Genomic DNA, 20,519 nt, shown 5'->3' on the forward strand with positions numbered 1-20,519 from the left:
GGATGAGGATGACCCTGTAAAGGAAGGGAGTTGGGAGCACTGCTAAGTGCTACAGGAGGAGGATACCACTGTGTGGCCCCTGATGACACTTCTGGAACCTTGCTCTGAGGCTGGGGTGGGAGAAGGAGGGATGGAGGTGCTGAGGCATGAATGGGGGTGGTGGAGGCAGTGGGTGTGGGACTCTTCTACATTCTTCAGGTAAAGGGGTACCAGGTGGGGTTTGCAGATCGAAGACTTATTCTTGGAGAGGGAGTCCCTGAGCATATTGGAGAACTGAAAGTCCGTGAAAGCCTGAAGAAAGAAAGAGATTGTTTTGACATGAGGACCAAGAAGTGGGCCAGGTTGTGGAGGAGGCTGAAGGGATTCTAGCTGGGTCTCTACATTGATTTGCAATTTGGCACAAATCTATTCCCTTGATCAGTGGTTCTCAAACTGAAGATTCCATGAAAATCACTTGGAGGTTCTCTTTACAAATGTGGAGTCTGGGTTCCACCTCCAGAGATTCTGGTTATATTGACTGGGATGGGGCCTTGCAACCTGCATTTGAGCCACTCCCTTTAGAGGTTCAGATGCACGTGGCCAACAGATCACACTGCAGAGAGCTCCTCTGCCAAGGTCAAGAAAAAAATATTGCTTGTTGCCAATAAAGTGCCATGAACTCCTGCGCAAAATGAGGAAAACTCCAGTTGAAGAGGCAGAGGTGTGATCACTATAGATGTATTTTATTTAAAGCTAAAAGCAAACTCAGTTTTTCTGACTACAGAACTTTCTAACTTTATCCTTTGACCTCTGGAGTCAGTGACAAGGCCTATTATTTTCCAATCCAGCATCCTCTGATTTTCCTAATCTGTAATTATTTTGCTTGTTTTTATTATTTGTCTGTAAGCTCCATGTAGGGTGACAGCAATCTTCATTCACTGCTGTGCCTTTTCCTAGCACAGTTCTCAAAGAAGGGACTGCATTCTTTGGTTTCAGTTTTAACCAACGTGCAGAAGTGGACGGTAACCCATGCATGGCTAAAGCCACTTCCTGCTTGCAAGACTCAGCCTGAAGACCCACTTGACTTCTAGTGAACCCTAAACACACATTCTGAAGGATGTTCTATTAGGCAAGCAAGAATGCTGCAGACCAAGCCTACAGGCCGTTCAGGCACCAAACAGTCAAAGGCAAACTTGGTTCTCACAAAGCCTTTCCTACCAAAAAAGCAGATGGAGACCCCTTGAGCAGAATAGTCCATAAAAAGAAGGGTGAAATTGGCCAGGCGTGGTGGCTCACACCTGTAATTCCAGCACTTTGGGAGGCCAAGGTGGGCAGATCACGAGGTCAGGAGATCGAGACCAGCCTGGCTAACATGGTGAAAACTCATTTCTGTCTCTACTAAAAATACAAAAAATTAGCTGGGTGTGGTGGCATGCACCTGTAGTCCCAGCTACTCAGGAGGGTGAGGCAGGAGAATCGATTGAATCCGGGAGGCAGAGGTTGCAGTGAGCCAAGGTCACACCACTGCACTCCAGCCTGAACAACAGAGCGAGACTCCATCTTAAAAAAAAAAAAAAAAAGAGAGTGAAATCAAAGATGTTGATAGCCACCACAGATGGGGGCATTTGGTCAAGGAAATAATTCCTTGGAGGGATTTTGAAAAACCAAATGTACTCAGAAAAAGAGCTCACTCACCTTGTTCATGGAGAGAGGGGTATCTGCTAAAACAAGGGTAGAATAAGCAAAGACCAAGCAAAGACAGACCCTGGACAACTGGAAGAAAGTGCCAGTGAAGGAATCACAGGAGTGAAAGAAGCTCTAGTCTAAATCACCAGGACTAATTCAGTGTTGCTCTCCTTGACATCCTGGCCTGACCTACGTGATGGTAAAGAACATGCTTCTGTGGGGGCAGACATGGGTTTGCATGTCAGTTCTGACACTTATTAGCTATCCAAGCTTGGGCAAGTTTTCAACTTTCTAAGCTTCAGTTTCCTCATCTGCAGAATGGAGATGGTTCTTACCTCACAGGGTTGCTATAAGAATTAAACTGGGCGATGTATTCAAAGCACACAGCCCAGAACCTAGCACAATCTAGAGTCTTAATAAATGTTAGCAATTATTAGTTCCTGTCCATAGGCTGTGATCTATATGGTGGCAGTGTCTGCAACCCATTTTCTTGGGGTCCAAAAGATGCAGGTTATGTGCACGAAATCCAAACCAGGTTCAGCAAATGAAAGGAAGGCCCAGCCCCCAGGCTTACAACTCTAAAGTAGCTGAGACCGGCTGGGCGTGGTGGCTCATGCCTGTAATCCAGCACTTTGGGAGGCCAAGGCAGGTGGATCACCTGAGGTCAGGCATTCGAGACCAGGCTGGCCAACATGGTAAAACCCCATCTCTACTAAAAATACAAAAATTAGCTGGGCGTGGTGGCGCACACCTATAATCCCAGTTACTCAGGAGGCTGAGGCAAGAAAAGTGCTTGAACCCAGGAGGCAGAGGTTGCAGTGAGCCAAGATTGTGTCACTGCACTACAGCCTGGGTGACAGAGCAAGACTCTGTCTCAAAAACAAATAAATAGAAAATAAAGCAGCTTAGATCAATTTATTCAGAAGCATTACTGCTGCAATGGGAGTTGAAGATTTTCACATTATGGCAAAAGGAGCCCAAATATCTTTGATTCTTCACCCATCAGGAAAAAAAGAACAAGACAGGTACGCATAGAAGAGGGGAAATGACCAAACAGCAAGCTAATGACATTCCCTCAAATATTTATGTATTTTTTTTTTTTTTTTGAGACGGAGTCTCACTCTGTTGCCCAGGCTGGAGTGCAGTGGCACGATCTCGGCTCACTGCAAGCTCCGCCTCCCAGGTTCACGCCATTCTCCTGCCTCAGCCTCCGGAGTAGCTGGGACCACAGGCACCCGCCACTACGCCCGGCTAATTTTTTGTGTTTTTTTTTTTAGTAGAGACGGGGTTTCACTGTGTTAGCCAGGATGGTCTCGATCTCCTGACCGCGTGATCCGCCCGCCTCGGCCTCCCAGAGTGCTGGGATTACAGGCGTGAGCCACCATGCCCAGCCATGTATTTTTTTTTTAAGACAGAGTCTTGCTCTGTAGCCCAAGCTGCAGTGCAACAGCAGGATCTCAGCTCACTGCAACCTCCGCCTGCTGGGTTCAAGTGATTCTCTTGCCTCAGCTTCTCGAGTAGCTGGCACTACAGGAGTGTGCCACTATGCCTGGCTAATTTTGTATTTTTAGGAGAGATGGGGTTTCATCATGTTGGCCAGGCTGGTCTTGAACTCCTGACCTCAGGTGGTCTGCCCACCTCGGCCTCCCAAAGTGTTGGGATTACAGGCGTGAGCCACTGCACCTGGCCGTCCCCCAGATATTTACTTCTCCACCTCCTGCAACTATTTTTTAAATACTTCCTGAATCATCTCAATTTTTCCGAGTAAAACTATAAATATTAGATTTTAAAATATCTCAGGTTCCTATGGCACTTGCCACCTTTACAAAGTACTTTCATTTAATCTCATTCAAACTCTACAAATGTTTGTAAGGAAGGCAGATATTTACCTACAGCTATGCTTCTCCAATCTGGCTGCAACCTAGAATCAACTAGGGGCTTTCTAGAAATTCCCTGCCCAGGCCATACCACAGACCAAGTAAACCAGAATCTTTGGGGGTGGGCCACGCATGGGTATTTTTAGCTGTTCCCTCCAGTGATCTGATGAGTCTAATATGTAGCAGAAGCGGGGAACCACTAACTGTTCCTTTTGTTCCCCCAGCTCCAAACATACCTCCTCATCTCCTTGTAGAAAGGAGATCAAAGTTCCTTATTCGTCCATTGCAGAGCTAAGGAAACCAGGGCTCAGGAAGGTTAAAAGATTTGCTGCTGAGAGGAAGGGCCAGAAATAGAATCCAAAACTCTCGACCGGGGAGCATTCAAGCCTGGCTTAGTGTGCTTCTACTGCATGCCAGCCATTGAGCTACCCATTAACCAAGAATAGAAAAGATGCAGGAAATCATGCCGTTCTATCACAGTGCAGGATGCTATGGAGCCTGGGCTGAGGTGGGGAAGGTATTTCTAAACTTCATTTGTAAGCTGAATCTTAATGCCAAGAAGATGTGAGGCGATGGTGAGGGCCTGGAGAAGGGAGTGTGGAGGTTTAGAGTGGCCAGTAAGGGTTGGGGAATGATATTAAAAATGTTCCTAAGTTGGCCAGGCGCGGTGCCTCATGCCTGTAATCCCAACACTTTGGGAGGCCAAGGCAGGCAGATCACCTGAGTTCAGGAGTTTGAGACCAAACTGGCCAACATGGCAAAACCCTGACTCTACTAAAAAAAAAAAGAAAAAAAAAAGAAAAAAAAAAAATACTGGGCCAGGCACAATGGCTTACGCCTATAATTCCAGCATTTGGGAGGCTGAGGCGAGTGGATCACCTGAGGTTGGGAGTTCAAGACCAGCCTGACTAACATGGAGAAACGCCATCTCTACTAAAAATACAAAATTAGCTGGGCATGGTGGCACATGCCTGTAATCCCAGCTACTTGGGAGGCTGAGGCAGGAGAATCACTTGAACCCAGGAGGCAGATGCTGTGGAGAGTCAAAATCACGCCATTGAACTCCAGGCTGGGTGAGAGTGAGACTCCATTTCAAAAAAAAAAAAAAAGGTTCATAAGCTAATTAAGACTATTTCAACTGGCTACATGCACCTGTGCTCAGAATATTCTGCAATCCTGGTCAGTGTCTGCCATTCAACCACTAACAAATATCTGAGGTCTTTCTGGGTGCAAACACTTAGCCAGCAGTTTACAGACTTGAGTGGGCAGCAGAGTTACCCAGACAGCTCATGAAAACCCAGATTGCTGGGCTGTACCCCCAGAGTTTCTCATTCAGTCGGTCTAACATGGAACATGAGAATGTGTTTCTAACAGGTTCTCGGGTGAAGCTGATATGCTGGTCTGGAACCACATTGAAGAACCGTTGTACAAGGGCCAAAACCTTGGAGGGCCTGGTGGCCAGTGAAGAGGCTGAAGAAAACCCCAAGGTCCTCCACCGGCTGCTGGTAAATGTTTTATATCAGCAACAGAAATAAGCCACTTATGTTTGTTTTGAAACTCCTTGAGCTATTAAGACACCTCTTAATATTCCTGTCCAGAAAAAGTCATTGTCTACTGGGAAGAAGTCTATCTTCTTAGGCATGACCAGTTTTTCCAGGGGACATTTTTCTCAGAGAGAAACAAGAAGTGGTTTACATCCAAAAAATCTGGTCCTCAGAATAAATGAATTGAGCAGTAACTCTGTAACTATAGAGAAAATTATCAAATATATTACGGGGACTATAATGGCTGCCATTAGAACTGCCCGGTCAGTGGAACTTGAATATAATGAGAGATGTCTAATGTGATTATTACTAACTCTATGAGATGGCTTCTAATTTATTCTCATTTTGCCAATGAAGAAATGAAGGCTCGGCCGGGCGCGGTGGCTCAAGCCTGTAATCCCAGCACTTTGGGAGGCCGAGACGGGCGGATCACGAGGTCAGGAGATCGAGACCATCCTGGCTAACACGGTGAAACCCCGTCTCTACTAAAAAATACAAAAAACTAGCCAGGCGAGGTGGCGGGCGCCTGTAGTCCCAGCTACTCGGGAGGCTGAGGCAGGAGAATGGTCTAAACCTGGGAGGCGGAGCTTGCAGTGAGCTGAGAGCCGGCCACTGCACCCCAGCCTGGGCGACAGAGCAAGACTCTGTCTCAAAAAAAAAAAAAAAAGAAATGAAGGCTCAAAAAGACGTAAGTAACTTTGACCAAGGTCACAGAACCAGCAAGTGACAAAGGTATGCAAAGCTGAAGCAGTGGTCTAGGGGAATAGCGGTGGGTAAGACCTCCCTAGAGGGCTGAAGTGAGGATTCCACGAGAGGAGGTATTTGCTCTTCCTCAAAACCACCTCCCTGTACTTCCTGGAGATGAAGTAGGGAAAGTTTCCTGGGGTGCAGGAGCCCAGGGACCCTTCCTCTCCCGAGCAGATCAGTGCAGGGGAGTCCTGGCTCAGTTCCACTGAGAAACAGGGAGGGCAGTTTCCTCTGATCCTGCCGTGGCCATGAAAATTCAAATTCCATACATTCTAACGAAAGAGAAGTCCCTTCGGTCTTCTGGAATCCGCTTAGACTGGCTGCTTCCCCGTGTTTGCCTGCCTTCTTCTTGAGACAGGGTCTCACTCTGTCACCCAGGCTGGAGTGCAATGATGTAAACACGGCTCACTGCAGCCTTGACCTCCTGGGATCAAGCGACTCCCACTTTAGCCTCTGGTGTAGCTGGGACTACAGGTGTGGACCACCATGCCCAGCTCATTTTTTGAATGTTTGTAGAGATGGGCAAGAAAGTGAGATCCCATCTTACTTTCAAAGTGGGATCTCACTTTCTTGCCCAGGCTGGTCTCAAACTCCTGGGCTCAAATCATCCTCCTGTATCAGACTCCCAAAGTGCTGGGATTACAGGTGTGAGCTGCCATACCTGGCCTCCTGTGCCTTATCTTTTAATGAACAAAAAAAACCCACAGGATTTTGCTACTGGTCAGGCTTTGGTCAGCAAAAGAAAAGAACATGATATATGGTCCTCATAATCACAGTCCTCATAAACACAGGTAGACAGTGTTGGCTCATGAGACCATTTCCTTTAGCTCTCTTAGCATAGGGAGGACGAAGTTACTTCATTTGTCTTCAGTTTCCTCATCTGCAAAACAGGGATAATTGAGTACCCTCTCCTAGGTTATTATAAGGAGTCAATGAGTCAGTATATTAGTTGGTTGGTATGAGTGGGGTCAAGCCAGCATCATCATCTGGGGACCTGCAGGAAATGCACATTCTTGGGCCCCACCCAGATCCACTGACTCAAACTGAGTATTTAACAAGCCCTCCAGGTGGTTCTGATATTTCCTCAAGTTTGACAACCACTGCGCTTGAAAGTAAGCTCCATGAGGACAGGAGTTTTGTTGGTTTATTCCCTGCTGAACCCCCAGTGCCCAAACAATGCCTGACGTATTACAGGTACACTATCCAATAAGTATTTGTTAAATGACTGAATGTGTCCAGATGAGACAGGAGAGGAAGAAAACAGACTCAGAGAGCCTGGTATTTCTACTATATTTGCACAGCTCCATGACTAGCTGTGCCTCTCACTAATTTGTAGTAAATTCTGTGAGTTGGAGACTCTATTGTGTATCACCCTAGCATTCCCAGCAATTAGCCTACCTCACCACAATAGGCTCTTGATAACATCCTACTAAAGGCCCCAAGGTCTCCCGGCTTCAAATCTAGGTTTGCACCACCACTGTCAACAGATGTCACCAGGTCTGTCCCTCCACCTTCCTAAAAGAGCTCTAGAGAACACCAAATCCCCAGTCATAATGCGATTTATCTATTTAACTATTTCCCAGTCTCATCACCTGTGTGCACACCCCATTGCAGCAGGGACTTTGCTCTGATCCTCCGCTCTGGCAACAGAGTCTGAGCACAGTAGGCACTCCATAAATACCTGCTGAGTGAATGTCCAACCCCCCACTGGGTGGGACGTGATAAATGCCAATGCCCTTCCTGCAACACCACCATGCTCAAATCAGCAGGTCCTCAAACAGCTCTCAAACAGCGCAAAAGGGAAGACTGAGTGAGGGGACAAGATATCAAAGCAGTTACAAATGAGTTCCAGAGACCTCCAGTTCCTGCATCAGCCTTTTTAGCTCTGCCATGACAACTGCAATTCATTACCCTGATTCACACACAACCCTGGTGCCAGCTCACTGGCAAGAGTTGCTTCAGTCCAGAAATTCCAAAGAAGGGCTTGCCTCCGATAAGACTGGGGGAGGAGGGGAGTTTATTGATTCATACAATGAGTGCTGCCAAGGTGGTTTGCGAGCTCTAATGTCAACGTGGCTCAGGTGAGCCATGGCCCACCAGGAAGAGACTAGAGTTGGCAAGGGAGAAACAAGGGTTTTAGTTCCTCTGCCATTACCAATGCATAGGAGGGTAGGTTGAGCTAACTGGAAGGCATGATGTGCACTAAGCATTGTTTTAAGATTTTCTATATTGGAGGTCATATCCTCACCATGACTCTCAGGGGTAGGTAGGTTGTACTTTTTTTTTTTTGAGACGGAGTCTCGCTCTGTCGCCCAGGTTGGAGTGCAGTGGTGCGATCTCAGCTCACTGCAAGCTCCGCCTCCTGAGTTCATGCCATTCTCCTGCCTCAGCTTCCTGAGTAGCTGGGACACAGGCGCCCGCCACCATGCCCGGCTAATTTTTTTTTTGTTTTTGTATTTTTAGTAGAAATGGGGTTTCACTGTGTTAGCCAAGATGGTCTCGATCTCCTGACCTTGTGATCCGCCCGTCTCGGCCTCCCAAAGTGCTGGGATTACAGGCGTGAGCCACCGCGCCTGACCAGGTTCTACCCTTATCCTTGTTTTACAGCTGAGAAGGAACTGGTTCAAGGTCACTTACTTTTTTTTTTTTTTTTGAGACGAAGTTTCGCTCTTGTTGCCAGGCTGGATCGCAATGGCACAATCTCGACTCACTGCAACCTCTGCCTCCTGGGTTCAAGCGACTCTCCTGCCTCAGCCTCCTGAGCAGCCGGGATTACAGGTGCCTGCTACCACACCCGGCTAATTTTTTTGTATATTTAGTAGAGATGGTGTTTCACCATGTTGACCAGGGTGGTCTTGAACTTCTGACCTCAGGCAATCCACCCGCCTTGGCCTCCCAAAGTGCTGGGATTACAGGCATCAGCCACCGTGCCCGGCCCCACTTACTATTTTAAAGTGACAAAGCCAGACTTGACTCAGTGTCCTCTAATGATCTTTGTGGAGAGCTTATCTACTACAGGGAATCGTGAATCATGTGGTGTGCAATCCCATGTTTGGGTGGAACCACTCACACACATACATTTTTTTTTCCATGGTGAAAACATGAGCTTGTCACTTGAGTTGTCTCTCGGCCTCAGTTTCCCCATTTGCAAAATGCCAGAAAAACATGATGGCAATAGTGTTTGGCATGTAACAGACACTGGATAAGGATCTTTAAAGACAATCATGATTATTAATCACCATTATCACCAGGTGCCAGTTATTGTTCTCACTGTTAGTGATACAAAGTCAAACAATGCACTTGTAAGAAATTCCTGGAATACACAGTGAAATGCTCACAGCGCGACTCTCCAAGAAAAACCACGACAGATGTAGGACTGGAAGGCTGTCCCAGGGTCATCTCATCCTAGCAGCCACCTGATGCCTGCATCTTGACATTTCATCCTTCCAAGTCTGTTACCTGTCAGTGGATCCCAGGGGCTGCCCCAGGGACGAATCCAACAAGTAACCGCCACTGGGCAGGGAGGAAGCCATTGTGGGGGCTGCTACCAAAACAGGCCCGGGCAACAGCAGGCAGCCGACTGGGGAAAGTCAGCAGCTGCAGTTGGCCTGGTGTCCTCGCTGCCAGAGAATGATGAATGGAGCAAGAGAAGAAAAAAAAAGCCAACAAAGGTGTCCCTAATCTTGATGCAGCTTCAATTTTTTTTTTTTTTTCTGGCTGACCATTGAGTGAGAACTTAAGCCTCCATCCCTTTTCTTTGGCAGACATTTGAAACTGAAAGATCCCATTTCTTCCCAACAGAGAGATGTCATGGGTAGAAGCATTGAGCAGGCAATTGGCAAGGGGTGGGGGGTGGGGAGAATGGACATGTGACCCACCACACTAGTCCTTTTTCTTCCCCTCCTCCTCACTCTCTGCTCCACCCCCTCTTCCCCATGCCACATCTTTAGAGAATATTCTCTCCCACACAACAGTGAACGCCTGCCCCCTCCTCCCGCCACCCCATTATTATTATTATTATTTTTTGCTGCTCAGGAACTAAAGGCTAAATGGCCTGCTGGGGAAGGTTTAATAACAAAATGTCACTGTATCCCGTTTCTTAGTTTTCTCTTTCTTTATCTCACTCAGAAACCGATTCGAGGCAGCAGCAACTGAGCCTTTCGCTGTTCTACCTAAAGGTGTGCAGCTGGCTGGCCATCTCCATGCTGGGAGAGGCAAGACGGGAGTTTTTTGCCCAGATCCAGCCCTCAGCTCTGTCCAAGTGGAAGTGCTTCCCGTAGCAAGTAGCCAGGAGCTGGTGATAGGGATGTCACCAGGCCACTTCTCCAAGTGAAGTGGATTCCTCTTATCCAGGGCCCCTTGCTGAACCGGAGGCTGCAGAGCCTCATCACCTAGCACTACATGTGACTGGAGAGAGCTCCTGATACACGTCATGGACAGCGCCTGACATTAGGTCGGCATTCCCTGCAAATGCCACTGAAGCCTGATCAAGCCTTCTGTCACTGAGGGAACCGTGCAGCAAGACAGTGGCCACCTTTGACTCCCCTATTCTAGCCTTGTTTCTCCTTATATGCACCTGAACTTGGCATGCCAACCTTCCAGGTAACTAAGGCAACCTGATTCTCTTCCCTTCAAAAGGGCAGTGTTTTTCTCACAGCAATCTGGGACCCCAGGGAATTGGAAAATTGGGTCAGTTTGGCTAAGCCCTCTCCCCGGGAGGGGGAGGGATGGCGACAGAGAGGAACAGCCTTGGCTACTCATTCCCTGGCTGTTGGGAGCATTTACCCAAGCGACTTGGAAAGGACTGTGAACTCCCTATACACACTGCATCCTTCAGAGTCCCTCTGCCTGCATCTCTCTTCTCCCATCCCCAAAGCTCTGGTTAGCCAGCTGCTCCCAGAAGGTGGAGTTTATACCAAACTCCTAAGCTCCCAAGCTGCCATGAGGATCTCACTGGCTTCTCTGGTTAAGGCTCCCCAGCAAAGTCTCTCCCTGAGATCCACATCAGGTTCAGCTGTTTTAAGAACAAATGGTAACTCTCAAGCCCAGCTGTCAACAGGGCACTCTGGGGCCCTGAGATGGATTAATAAGCCAGCACAGAGCCAGACCAGGCTACAGCTAGTATGAGTGTAGATGCCAGTATCCAGCTAGGTGGGCTCCAGTCCTGGATGCAACACCTGTTGGTGATCTTGAGCAAGTTACTTAACCCTTTTTTTTTTTTTTTTTTTTTTTTGAGACAGCGTTTCACCCTTGTGGCCCAGGCTAGAGTGCAGTGGTGCGATCTCAGCTCACTGCAACCTCCGCCTCCCGGGTTCAAGCGATTCTCCTGTCTCAGCCTCCTGAGTAGCCGGATTACAGGCATGTGCCACCACGCCCGGCTAATATTTTGTATTTTTTTTTTTTTTTTTTTCTGAGACGGAGTCTCACTCTGTCGCCCAGGCTGGAGTGCAGTGGCTGGATCTCAGCTCACTGCAAGCTCCACCTCCCGGGTTTACGCCATTCTCCTGCCTCAGCCTCCCGAGTAGCTGGGACTACAGGCGCCCGCCGCCTCGCCCGGCTAGTTTTTTGTATTTTTTTTTAGTAGAGACAGGGTTTCACCGGGTTAGCCAGGATGGTCTCGATCTCCTGACCTTGTGATCCACCCATCTCGGCCTCCCAAAGTGTTGGGATTACAGGCTTGAGCCACCGCGCCCGGCCATATTTTGTATTTTTAGTAGAGACGGGGTTTCACCATGTTGGCCAGGCTGGTCTTGAACTCCTGACCTCAGGTGATCCACCCACCTCAGCCTCCCAAAGTGCTAGAATTACAAGAGTGAGCCACCGTGCCTGGCTGGTTACTTAACCTTTCTAAATTTCAGCTCCCTCATCTGACGTACTTACCCCATATAGCTGTTGAAAAGATAAAATGAGGTCACAATATAGAATGCTTAGCTCAGTGGGCAGCAGAGAGTAAACACTCAATAGACGTTGGTATTGACTATTATTTTATTCCTCTCTGGGTTACCAAATCTCTTACTTCTCCCTATTATCAATCCTAGTGTTTTTAAACCTCATTTCTTTCTTAATAATTGACATAGGATGTTCCCAAGCATGGTAGACTCCCATGGAATACGTAAATCTTAAACTCAAGCCTTGGAAAGAGATAAAAAGCCCTCTAATAACTTGTATATAAGTATTAGTATTATATGTCTACAGGTATTAGTGGATCATTCAGAGCAGAAGCATGGAGAATAGAGAGGTTCTGGGTAATTTCCCTGGCAGACTGGTTTTAACTCTCATTTAAGAAACCTTGTTGGGTGGGGCACAGTGGCTCATGCCTGTAATCCTAGCACTTTGGGAGGCTGAGGCAGGCAGATAATTTGAGGTCAGGAGTTCGAGACGAGCCTGGCCAACATGGTGAAACCCTATCTCTACTAAAAATACAAAAATTAGCTGGGCGAGGTGGCATGCACCTGTAATCCCAGCTACTTGGGAGGCTGAGGCACAAGAATTGCTTGAACCTGGGAAGAGCTGAGATTGCACCACTGCACTCCAACCTGAGTGACTGAGCAAGACTCAGTCTCAAAAAAAAAAAAAAAAAAAAAAAAAAAGCTTGTTGGAATATGACATTAGACTGACAATAACTCTAAATCCATTTTAATTGACTATAAAAATAGGAATTCACTTGCAATCACTGGAACTGTAATCATTTGACATATAGCAAATTCCTATGACACAACTCACAATGATTGTGACACACCATGAATGCAACTTCCTGGTCTATACAATCAAAACGGATTATGGAGAATAAGGCAGCCATACACATAAAATATGTGTGATTATCATTGATGAGAAGGACATAGATCTAATTTTTAGTAAAAAATGTGTGTAAGAGAAAGAGAAAAAGAAACTTTTACTAGACTCAACGTTGGCATTTATATTCTGTGTGACCTTGGGCAAGTCACTTGTCTCTGGTTCTCAATTTCTTTCTTTTTTTTTTTTTTTGAGATGGAGTTTTGCTCTTGCTGCCCAGGCTAGAGTACAATAGCACGATCTCAGCTCACTGCAACCTCCACCTCCCAGGTTCAAGTGATTCTCCTGCCTCAGCCTCCCAAGTAGCTGGGATTATAGGCATCCACCACCACGCCCGGCTAATTTTGTACTTTTAGTAGAGACTGGGTTTCTCTGTACTGGTCAGGCTGGTCTCGAAACTCCCTACCTCAGGTGATCTGCCCACCTCAGCCTCCCAAAGTGCTGGGATTACAGTCGTGAGCCACCGCACCTGGCTGGCTCTCAATTTCATCAGTGAAATGAGAGGCCTGGATTTCACGAACAGAAAGGTCCACTCCAGCTGCAAAATTGGGTAGATAGGCAGCCTCCATTTGATGCTGGTGTTTCACAGGTACTTTCTAGTAAAAGTTACAGGAACTGGCATTCCTGAGTGTCCCCTGCACGTCAGACTTAATGCTTGCTTCCCTACCTACCTTCACTTACTTATCACCCATAACTACCCTTGATGGTTAATGGACATCTCCCCATTCATTACAAGACAAACCCAAGGTTCAGGGAGATTATGTCAATTACCAAGGTAACCCAGGTAGCAAGTGGCAGATCCAAGATTCCAGGAGCCAAAGATTCACTTACCCACATTTGCCCTCTAGGTGCCCATGACCTGGCCACACCAGAATGGTCACAAGTAAGTGAAATCATGCCTGTCTTAGCTCCATTTCCCAAGGCCAAATTCCTTAGGCACTGGAGCAGCGGTCTTGATTCTGCAGGTAACTCAGCAGGAAGTAAAATGAGACAGTGGTTAGAAATGTGTGTTCTGGCGTGAGCCTGCCTAGTATTCACATCTCAGCTCCACAAAGGTTGAGGGGCTTTACCAAGCCTCCCTGAGCATTGGGTAATTCAGGTAGGTAATAGTTGTACCTAGTCCCAGGGTTGTTAGGAGGATTTAAAGAGAGAGCCCACATAAAGCTGTCAGCAGACTGCCTGAATATAGTAAATACCCAATCATTATTTGCTACCTAGCTAAATAGGAGGGCTTTTGATGGTGGCAAGCAATTTCCAAGCTTATCTATGGCAGGAGTTATGAACCTGGGGTCCAGGAGGTCCCTGAAATTATTTAAAAACCTTTTCTCTAGGAAGAGTTCTGAACCTTTATCAGTCTCATAAGGGTCTGTGACCTGACGGAGGTTAAGACTTTTTGACTGCTGTAGACCTGACTTCCTACCATATATATTATTTCTCAAATAACAGGGTTAGCAAAAGATCCTCAAGTCGTGGGAGAAATTGCTGGATCCTCTCAGCATGGCCTCTCCAGGCATGTGTGCCTCTGGTATTTATCACACAGTCCCAGAAACTGCCCAGAATTCCCAGGTGGTTCCTATGAGAAGGTCTGAATACAAATCGCACAAAAAGAAGGAATCAGGCTGCAGGAACCTTCTCTGGGAGGGCCAGCCCCAAAGATCTATTCTTCCTCCGAGAACAATCGGTGCATTTGTTTTGCATACCACGAAGTGAAATACACAGGACACTGGCCCCTTTTCTGGGAGCTCACAAAAGCACCCGGAGTTACTCTGCAAAAGGAGCATGGCTCCGAGGTGCTGTTCAGACCTGATCCACAGCACCTGATTCCAGAAGGGCCTGTCACCTTCCCAGTCTGGCCTTGACTCAGGAAAAGCCTGTGGTGCTGCTGGAGCCTTTGGCCCAGTGGGCAGGACCCAAGCTGTCCACTGGACCCTCTCCGGTTGTTGGGACAACCATCCTCAGGAATTTCGGCCTCCCAGTCTTCCCCTGGGTGAGAAGGGGAGAGAGTTGGCAAGGCTGGCTGCTTGGCTGCTCTTCCAACCCCCTGGTGAAAGGGGAAGCTGAAAACTGGATTCCCTACCCCCAGCAGCTCCTGGCCGGCCAGCACACAAAACAGCTCAGCCCCAGAGGGAGGAATGTGCCAAGACATTCTTTAGGGTTGGTAACCAGAGACGCTATTTTGTCCTTGGTGGCTAAGAAATCACTTTTCTGACCGCAGGACCATTTGACTTACTTCTTTTAAATTCAAGGGAATGGGTGGGCATCTCCATGATTCAGGTAAGGAAAAATCCAAGGCAAATAAACACGCACGCACACACACACACGGAGTGGAATTTTTAGTGCAATTTTTTGTCTCACAGAATTAATTAATTGCAGGGATATAACTACCTTGGCAGAATTTTTTCTCCCTAACCCACCACCCCCAAAATAAGTTTGGTTCTTTTCAGCTTTGTTAAATTTCTTCTTCCTTTTTCTCATAGCCAATCCCTGTTCCCCCTTCTCCTCTCATGGAGTCTGGAGACGTAAGAGAGGCAGAAGGGTTTGAAATAATATCTAAGAGCTGGCAGGCCCGTGAAGACCATCTAACCAACCCACTTCTCAAGCACTCAAACCTCAGAGAGGTCAAGCGATTTGCCCAAGGCCACACAGACAGGACTAAAAGGCAAAAATGGGGTATGCCAGAGGGAAATTCCAGAAAACCACAAGTGGATATCCTCCAATTAGCCCTTTTCCAAAACGTACAAAGCTGTACGTTGTTTTTCCAAAACGAGCACAATAGTGACCCCCAGAGTTGACCTGAGACCCCCCTCAGGATCCCAAGTTCAGGGGCCCAACACCAGCCCAGTGCAGGTGGGATGACAAGGAGGTACAGAGATGAAGCTTCGAAACCAGTGACACAAGGCCAAGTGTGGTGGCTCACACCTGTAATCCTAGCACTTTGGGAGGCTGAGGTGGGCGGATTGCCTGAGCTCAGGAGTTCAAGACCAGCCTGGGCAACACGGTGAAACCCTGTCTCTACTAAAATACAAAAAATTGGCTGGACGTGGTGGCATGCGCCAGTAGTCCCAGCTACTGGGGAGGTTGAGGCAGGAGAATTGCTTGAACCCAGGAGGCGGAGGTTGCAGTGAGATAAGATCTTGCCACTGCACTCCAGCCTGGGCAACAGAGAGAGACTCTGTCTCCAAAAAACAAAAACAAACAAACTAAAAAACAAAAGCAAACAAACAAAAAAACCAGTGACACAAGATGAAGAAGGTGAGCTACTCACCTAAGTGCCACTGTGTTTCTGCCTCCTCTCCATGGCTTGTCAATCTGCTTAAAAACAAAGGCTGGGCAAGCAAGGCATTGGGGCCTTAGGCTGGCCACAGTACCTAGCTAAAATATACTAACACTGTTTGTTTTTTTGTTTTTGTTTTTGCCTATCTTTTTTGTTTCCCCTTTATGACAATAGATATAGCTAGTTTCCCATTTGTGAAAATAGTACACAAATTTTTAAAGTGAGTTGATCTAAAGTCAAGGAGTAAGTAAGCAATAGCACAGGTGGATATAGCAAAAAAAATCATGGAGGTGGTCCATGTAACACTAAAATTTGGGAGACTGTGCTCTAGCCAATCAGTTCTTGATAGAAGCTACTTGCTTGCCCTTTTCCAAGGGTAAAGAATTACTGTTGAAAGGAGTCTCCTATTGCTGTATTAGAAGTCCCCAGATGCATGATTATCAGTGTTGGCAGTGGCGGTCCTTTCCCTCCAACAGGACGTCCAATTGCTAACAGCACACAGGCCTCAGTAAACTACAGGGACCTAAAGTGGGGCAGGTCACATACGCTTGAACTTGTGTCTGCTCTGAGAAAAGGACAAGAGAAAAGATGCTGCCAAGTGCACCAACACAGTAACAGAGCCGGCAACTGACCTGAGTAGGGGCAGGGAAGCAGCGTGTCAGGGTGACAAGTTTGAAGGTTAGCACTTCAGAGCTGGTGAAGAACTGGTATGCAGAATGGCAGAAAAATAAAAATATTTGAGCAAATCACACCTCTGGGCTTCAAATTTTCTCTTATGTTTCAAATGGGAGTTGGGCTCTGATCTACATCCCTTCCAACTTTTAAGCATCCCAATATTCCCTTCCAAGCAAACCTTTTAAATTCAGGGAAATGGTGGGCCTCCCACATCTGACAAACAGGGAAACTGAGGCTCAGAGGTTGAGGTAGCTTACCTAAGAGATGCTCTCTAGCACTAAATATTTACCTTCCAGATTACATTCATGAGACATTCAGCATGGTGCTGAGTGTAGAGGAGACATCCAGGAAGTACTGAATGAATGAATGAATGAATGAATGAATGAACGAACGAATGTAAGTGCTCCCAGAAGATACCGAGAATCTCAACTCTCATTTTCTTTCTGCTTATTTTCTTTTTTTAACTCACATCTTGCTACATACACTTCTGGGACACCTCCACCCCAACCACACAAGATGAAGAGTCCAAGAAATTCACCTTGGTTGCTTTACAGGGACCTGACCCCCAAGGTCACAGACACGTTTAAAGTCCACATTCCCCAAGACACTGCCCACAGACCGTGTCAGCAACACCGTGGTCCGGGGACTCCAGGACACACATGGAGAGGGTGTATGTATCTGTACGTGTAGCATGTGAGCAAAGAAATGCCAACCAACCAGGAGAAAGTCTGGAGAGGTAAGAGCCACACAGAGCCATCTCAGGCTCCACCTGCCTCTGCACATCATCTCAACCTACAGCGGCCTGGTACCCACCAAGGTCAGGTCCCGCTGGTGCAGGGCTGAGGAGCCTCGCCGCCCCCTCCCCCGACCAGGGAAGAAAGGGAGGAGAAAGAGGCGAGGGGCAGGGCTTTCCGGGGCCTCTCACCTCCATCTCCATCCTAACAGCTTCCAAGTTGCTGCCAGATTCCTGGATAACCAGTCTCCCTCATCTGCCCTCCCCCGCTTCTTCACTTCCTCCCCACCCTCGGGTTCCACGGCCCCCCTGGCTGCCCCTGTGCTGTTCTCAGCAGCTTCCAAGGCACCTGTCAAAAAGCACACCCCAGGATGCCTTCCCCTGAGCCAAGTGCCCTCTCTCCAGTGGTCTCCCACGGAATCCTGGGGTCCTCACCACCCCCTCCAAACCGGACACCTCCCCATCCCCATCCGCCCACCCCCACGCTGGGTGGAAGCGTCCCCGGGAAGACCCGGCTTCACCCGGTTAGGTCGCTCCCCCAACCCCCGCCCCCGCCCGACCTCTCTTCCCAAAGGGGGCGGGCGGGGCTAGAGCTTAAGGTCAAAACTCCTGGCAGGTGTCGGCTGGGGCCTAAGTCCTCCAACTGGGGATGGCGGTGGGGCAGCCTGGGCCAGCTCCCTGGCAGGCGCCTCCTCTCAGTTGCCCACTGAGGCGGGAGCAGCGCTCCAGAAGGTTGCGGGGAGCAGGAGGTGGCGAACTGAAAAGAGCTCAAGAGGCACGCAGAGCTCCCCCGCCCCCGCCCAGTCCCAGCCGGCGGCTGCAGAGGCAGGTGGGGGGCCGGGCGGGGGTGTGGGGGCACGGAGGAGGGTCCCGGGGTCCTACCTGTCCCGCGGGTCGATCCAGCTGGTGGTGCGGTTCGTGTGGTCTATGTAGTAGACCTTGCCGTCGAAGTCGCGCGCCTCCTCCCAGCCCTCCGGCAGGGGCAGCTCCGGCCGGGGCATCTTCCCGAGCGCTGCTGGCGCTCCCCCATGCAGCTCCCGACCGCAGCGGGGGCTCAGCGGCTCCAGCCGGCCGCTCTTAGCCCGGGCGGCCGACGAGGCACCATGATCCGGGGGGTGGCGCCCGCGGATGGGGGGCCCTAGTGGGGGCCGGCCGGGGTGGCGCCGCTGTCCATGCGGCCCTGCGTCCCCGACCCGGCGCCGCCCGCTCCTCCCGCCGCCGGCCTCTCACGCTGCCATGTGCGTCCGCAGCGGCGCGGTGCGAGCCCGGGTGCGCGCCCAGCCGGCCGGGCAGAGCGAGCCGAGCGCCGCCGCCGCCGTCTGCCCTCCTCCGCCGCGCAGCGCGCTGCGCCCTCCACGCCGCCGCTGCCGCTGCCGCCTCCCTCTCCTCCCTGCAGCCGGGTGCCGTCCCTCCTCTCCGCTACGCCGCTCTGAGCTCGCTAGGTTTCTGACTTCTGCCTCCGCCAGGTGCGGCTCGGGCGGTGCAGGTAACCGCGCTGCCCCGGAAACGGGAGGTGGAGCGCCGGCCGCCTGGGTTCCCGGGTCCCCTCCCAGCGCGCAGCGCCACGAGGGCGGGTCTTAGGGCCCGAGACGCGCCCCCTCGTGGGACAGTCCCAGCCTCCGGCCACCCCTACGCTGCCCCTGCCAGGGGAAGGAGAGACCGCCCCTCACCTGCGTCCCAGACCTAGGGGGCTGGGCCGAAAACCGCTCTGCCTCTAGTTAAAATGCTCCTGTCTCTCTCCACCCGGAGTAGCCAGGCTCTTGGCACAGGTGGCCCCAAATCTTAAAACTCCCTGCTTTTCTGTGGTGTAGAATCAGGAGTCAGGCAAGAAGTGGTTAAATGGAAACATTCTTGCGAATTGGGAAACATAAGTTTTCCAGGATCTCTGGTCCCTTCCCCCAACACACGCACCATCTGTCTCCTTCTATTCAACTCTCCCTACGACGTTTCGCCCACCCTCCACCCCTCCCTACCATTTGGAAATGTAGCTGGCTCCCCTCAGGGCCCCTAAAATTAGGAGCGCTGTGGATCCGCTTTCCTGGGCGGACTTCCAGAGGGTGTCAGGGAAAACACTTTGTAAAAGTAATAGTAATGCCATTGTTATTGTTAGCTAAATTGAGGACTTGCTTGTGACAGGCTGTGGCTAGCAGCTTCAGAACAGGCGTTCTTTCCTGTGATACCTTGAGGTAGGTGTGTTATGGATTTGGGAGAAGTAGGGTTATGAAAACGAAAAAAGTAAGCAAAGCAAAATTCCATCTTGAAAAATGTTCAAGAGAATAAAATAATCAGTTTCTTGAGAAATTAAAAATGTAGAATTAGCTGGGCATGGTGGCTCACGCCTGTAATCCCAACACTTTGGGAGGGTGAGGCAGGCAGATTATCTGAGGTCAGGATTTGAGACCAGCCTGGCCAACATAGTGAGCCCTATCTCTACTAAAAAATAATAATAATAAAAAAATTAGTTGGGCGTGGTGGCAGGCACCCATAGTCCCAGCTACTCGGGAGGCTGAGGGACGAGAATTACTTCAACCTGGGAGGTTGAGGTTGCAGTGAGCCAAGATCTGCACTCCAGCCTGGGCAACAGAGCGAGACTCTGTCTCAAGTAAATTAATTAATTAATTAATTTAAAATATAGCATTAAATACAAAAAGCAAGCTAGCATGATTGAGTGAATGATCAGCTGGCTGGTCACTTCCCCATCTCCTCTTACATCTGTGTACTGAGTGGGAATTTAACCCTTTTTTGCCCTAGGCATATGGCAGGAAGCTGAACTGGTGGAAGGAAGCCCAGTTCGGTGTCTTCTCTTGCCTGGGGCCCACGGTCTTCCAGAAGAGCCAGCACCTTGTGCTGTATGGGCCAGGGTGTTGCCGAGCAAGAGAGGGAATCGTGTTTGTGGTCTCATCTCCTCTTGACAGAAAAGACCCACCAGAGTGAGCCTCGCCTGCAAATGCCTTCTGCATAGTTAATTCCTTCCCTGAGGCCAGGCCCAGGGGCTCAGTGCTTGGCCGTCCTTCATTCCATAAATACCAGGCACCAGAGTCCAGGGACACCAGCCTTAGACTGGCCCTCAACACCCAAAAGATGGAATTCCCCATTCCTTTTTGGGGGAATTCCCACAGCCCTCTACACTTCCTCTGTGTGGGTCAAGCCTTCACTACATAAAAACCCACTATGGGGCCGGGCGCAGTGGCTCAAGCCTGTAATCCCAGCAC

General features: G+C 49.2%; 1 protein-coding gene across 6 annotated transcripts in view; it reads right to left on the bottom strand.

The window, feature by feature from the left end:
* The window catches only part of LOC105480821 (WW and C2 domain containing 1), a 175,174-nt gene extending 156,723 nt beyond the window's left edge, over positions 1 to 18,451 (bottom strand). For 4 of the 6 annotated variants that reach the window (XM_024792595.2, XM_011739993.3, XM_011739992.3 and 1 more), the window contains exon 1: positions 18,190 to 18,451. In XM_024792595.2, coding sequence (XP_024648363.1) covers positions 18,190 to 18,308 — 119 coding nt within the window. In that variant the 5' untranslated portion in view covers positions 18,309 to 18,451. The remainder of the gene's footprint in view (positions 1 to 18,189) is intronic. The other 2 variants (XM_071097774.1, XM_071097775.1) reach the window with 1 other exon arrangement.
* Positions 18,452 to 20,519: the final 2,068 nt, after the last annotated feature.

Source organism: Macaca nemestrina, chromosome 6 (assembly GCF_043159975.1).
Source record: "Macaca nemestrina isolate mMacNem1 chromosome 6, mMacNem.hap1, whole genome shotgun sequence".
Taxonomy (NCBI): Eukaryota; Metazoa; Chordata; class Mammalia; order Primates; family Cercopithecidae; genus Macaca; species Macaca nemestrina.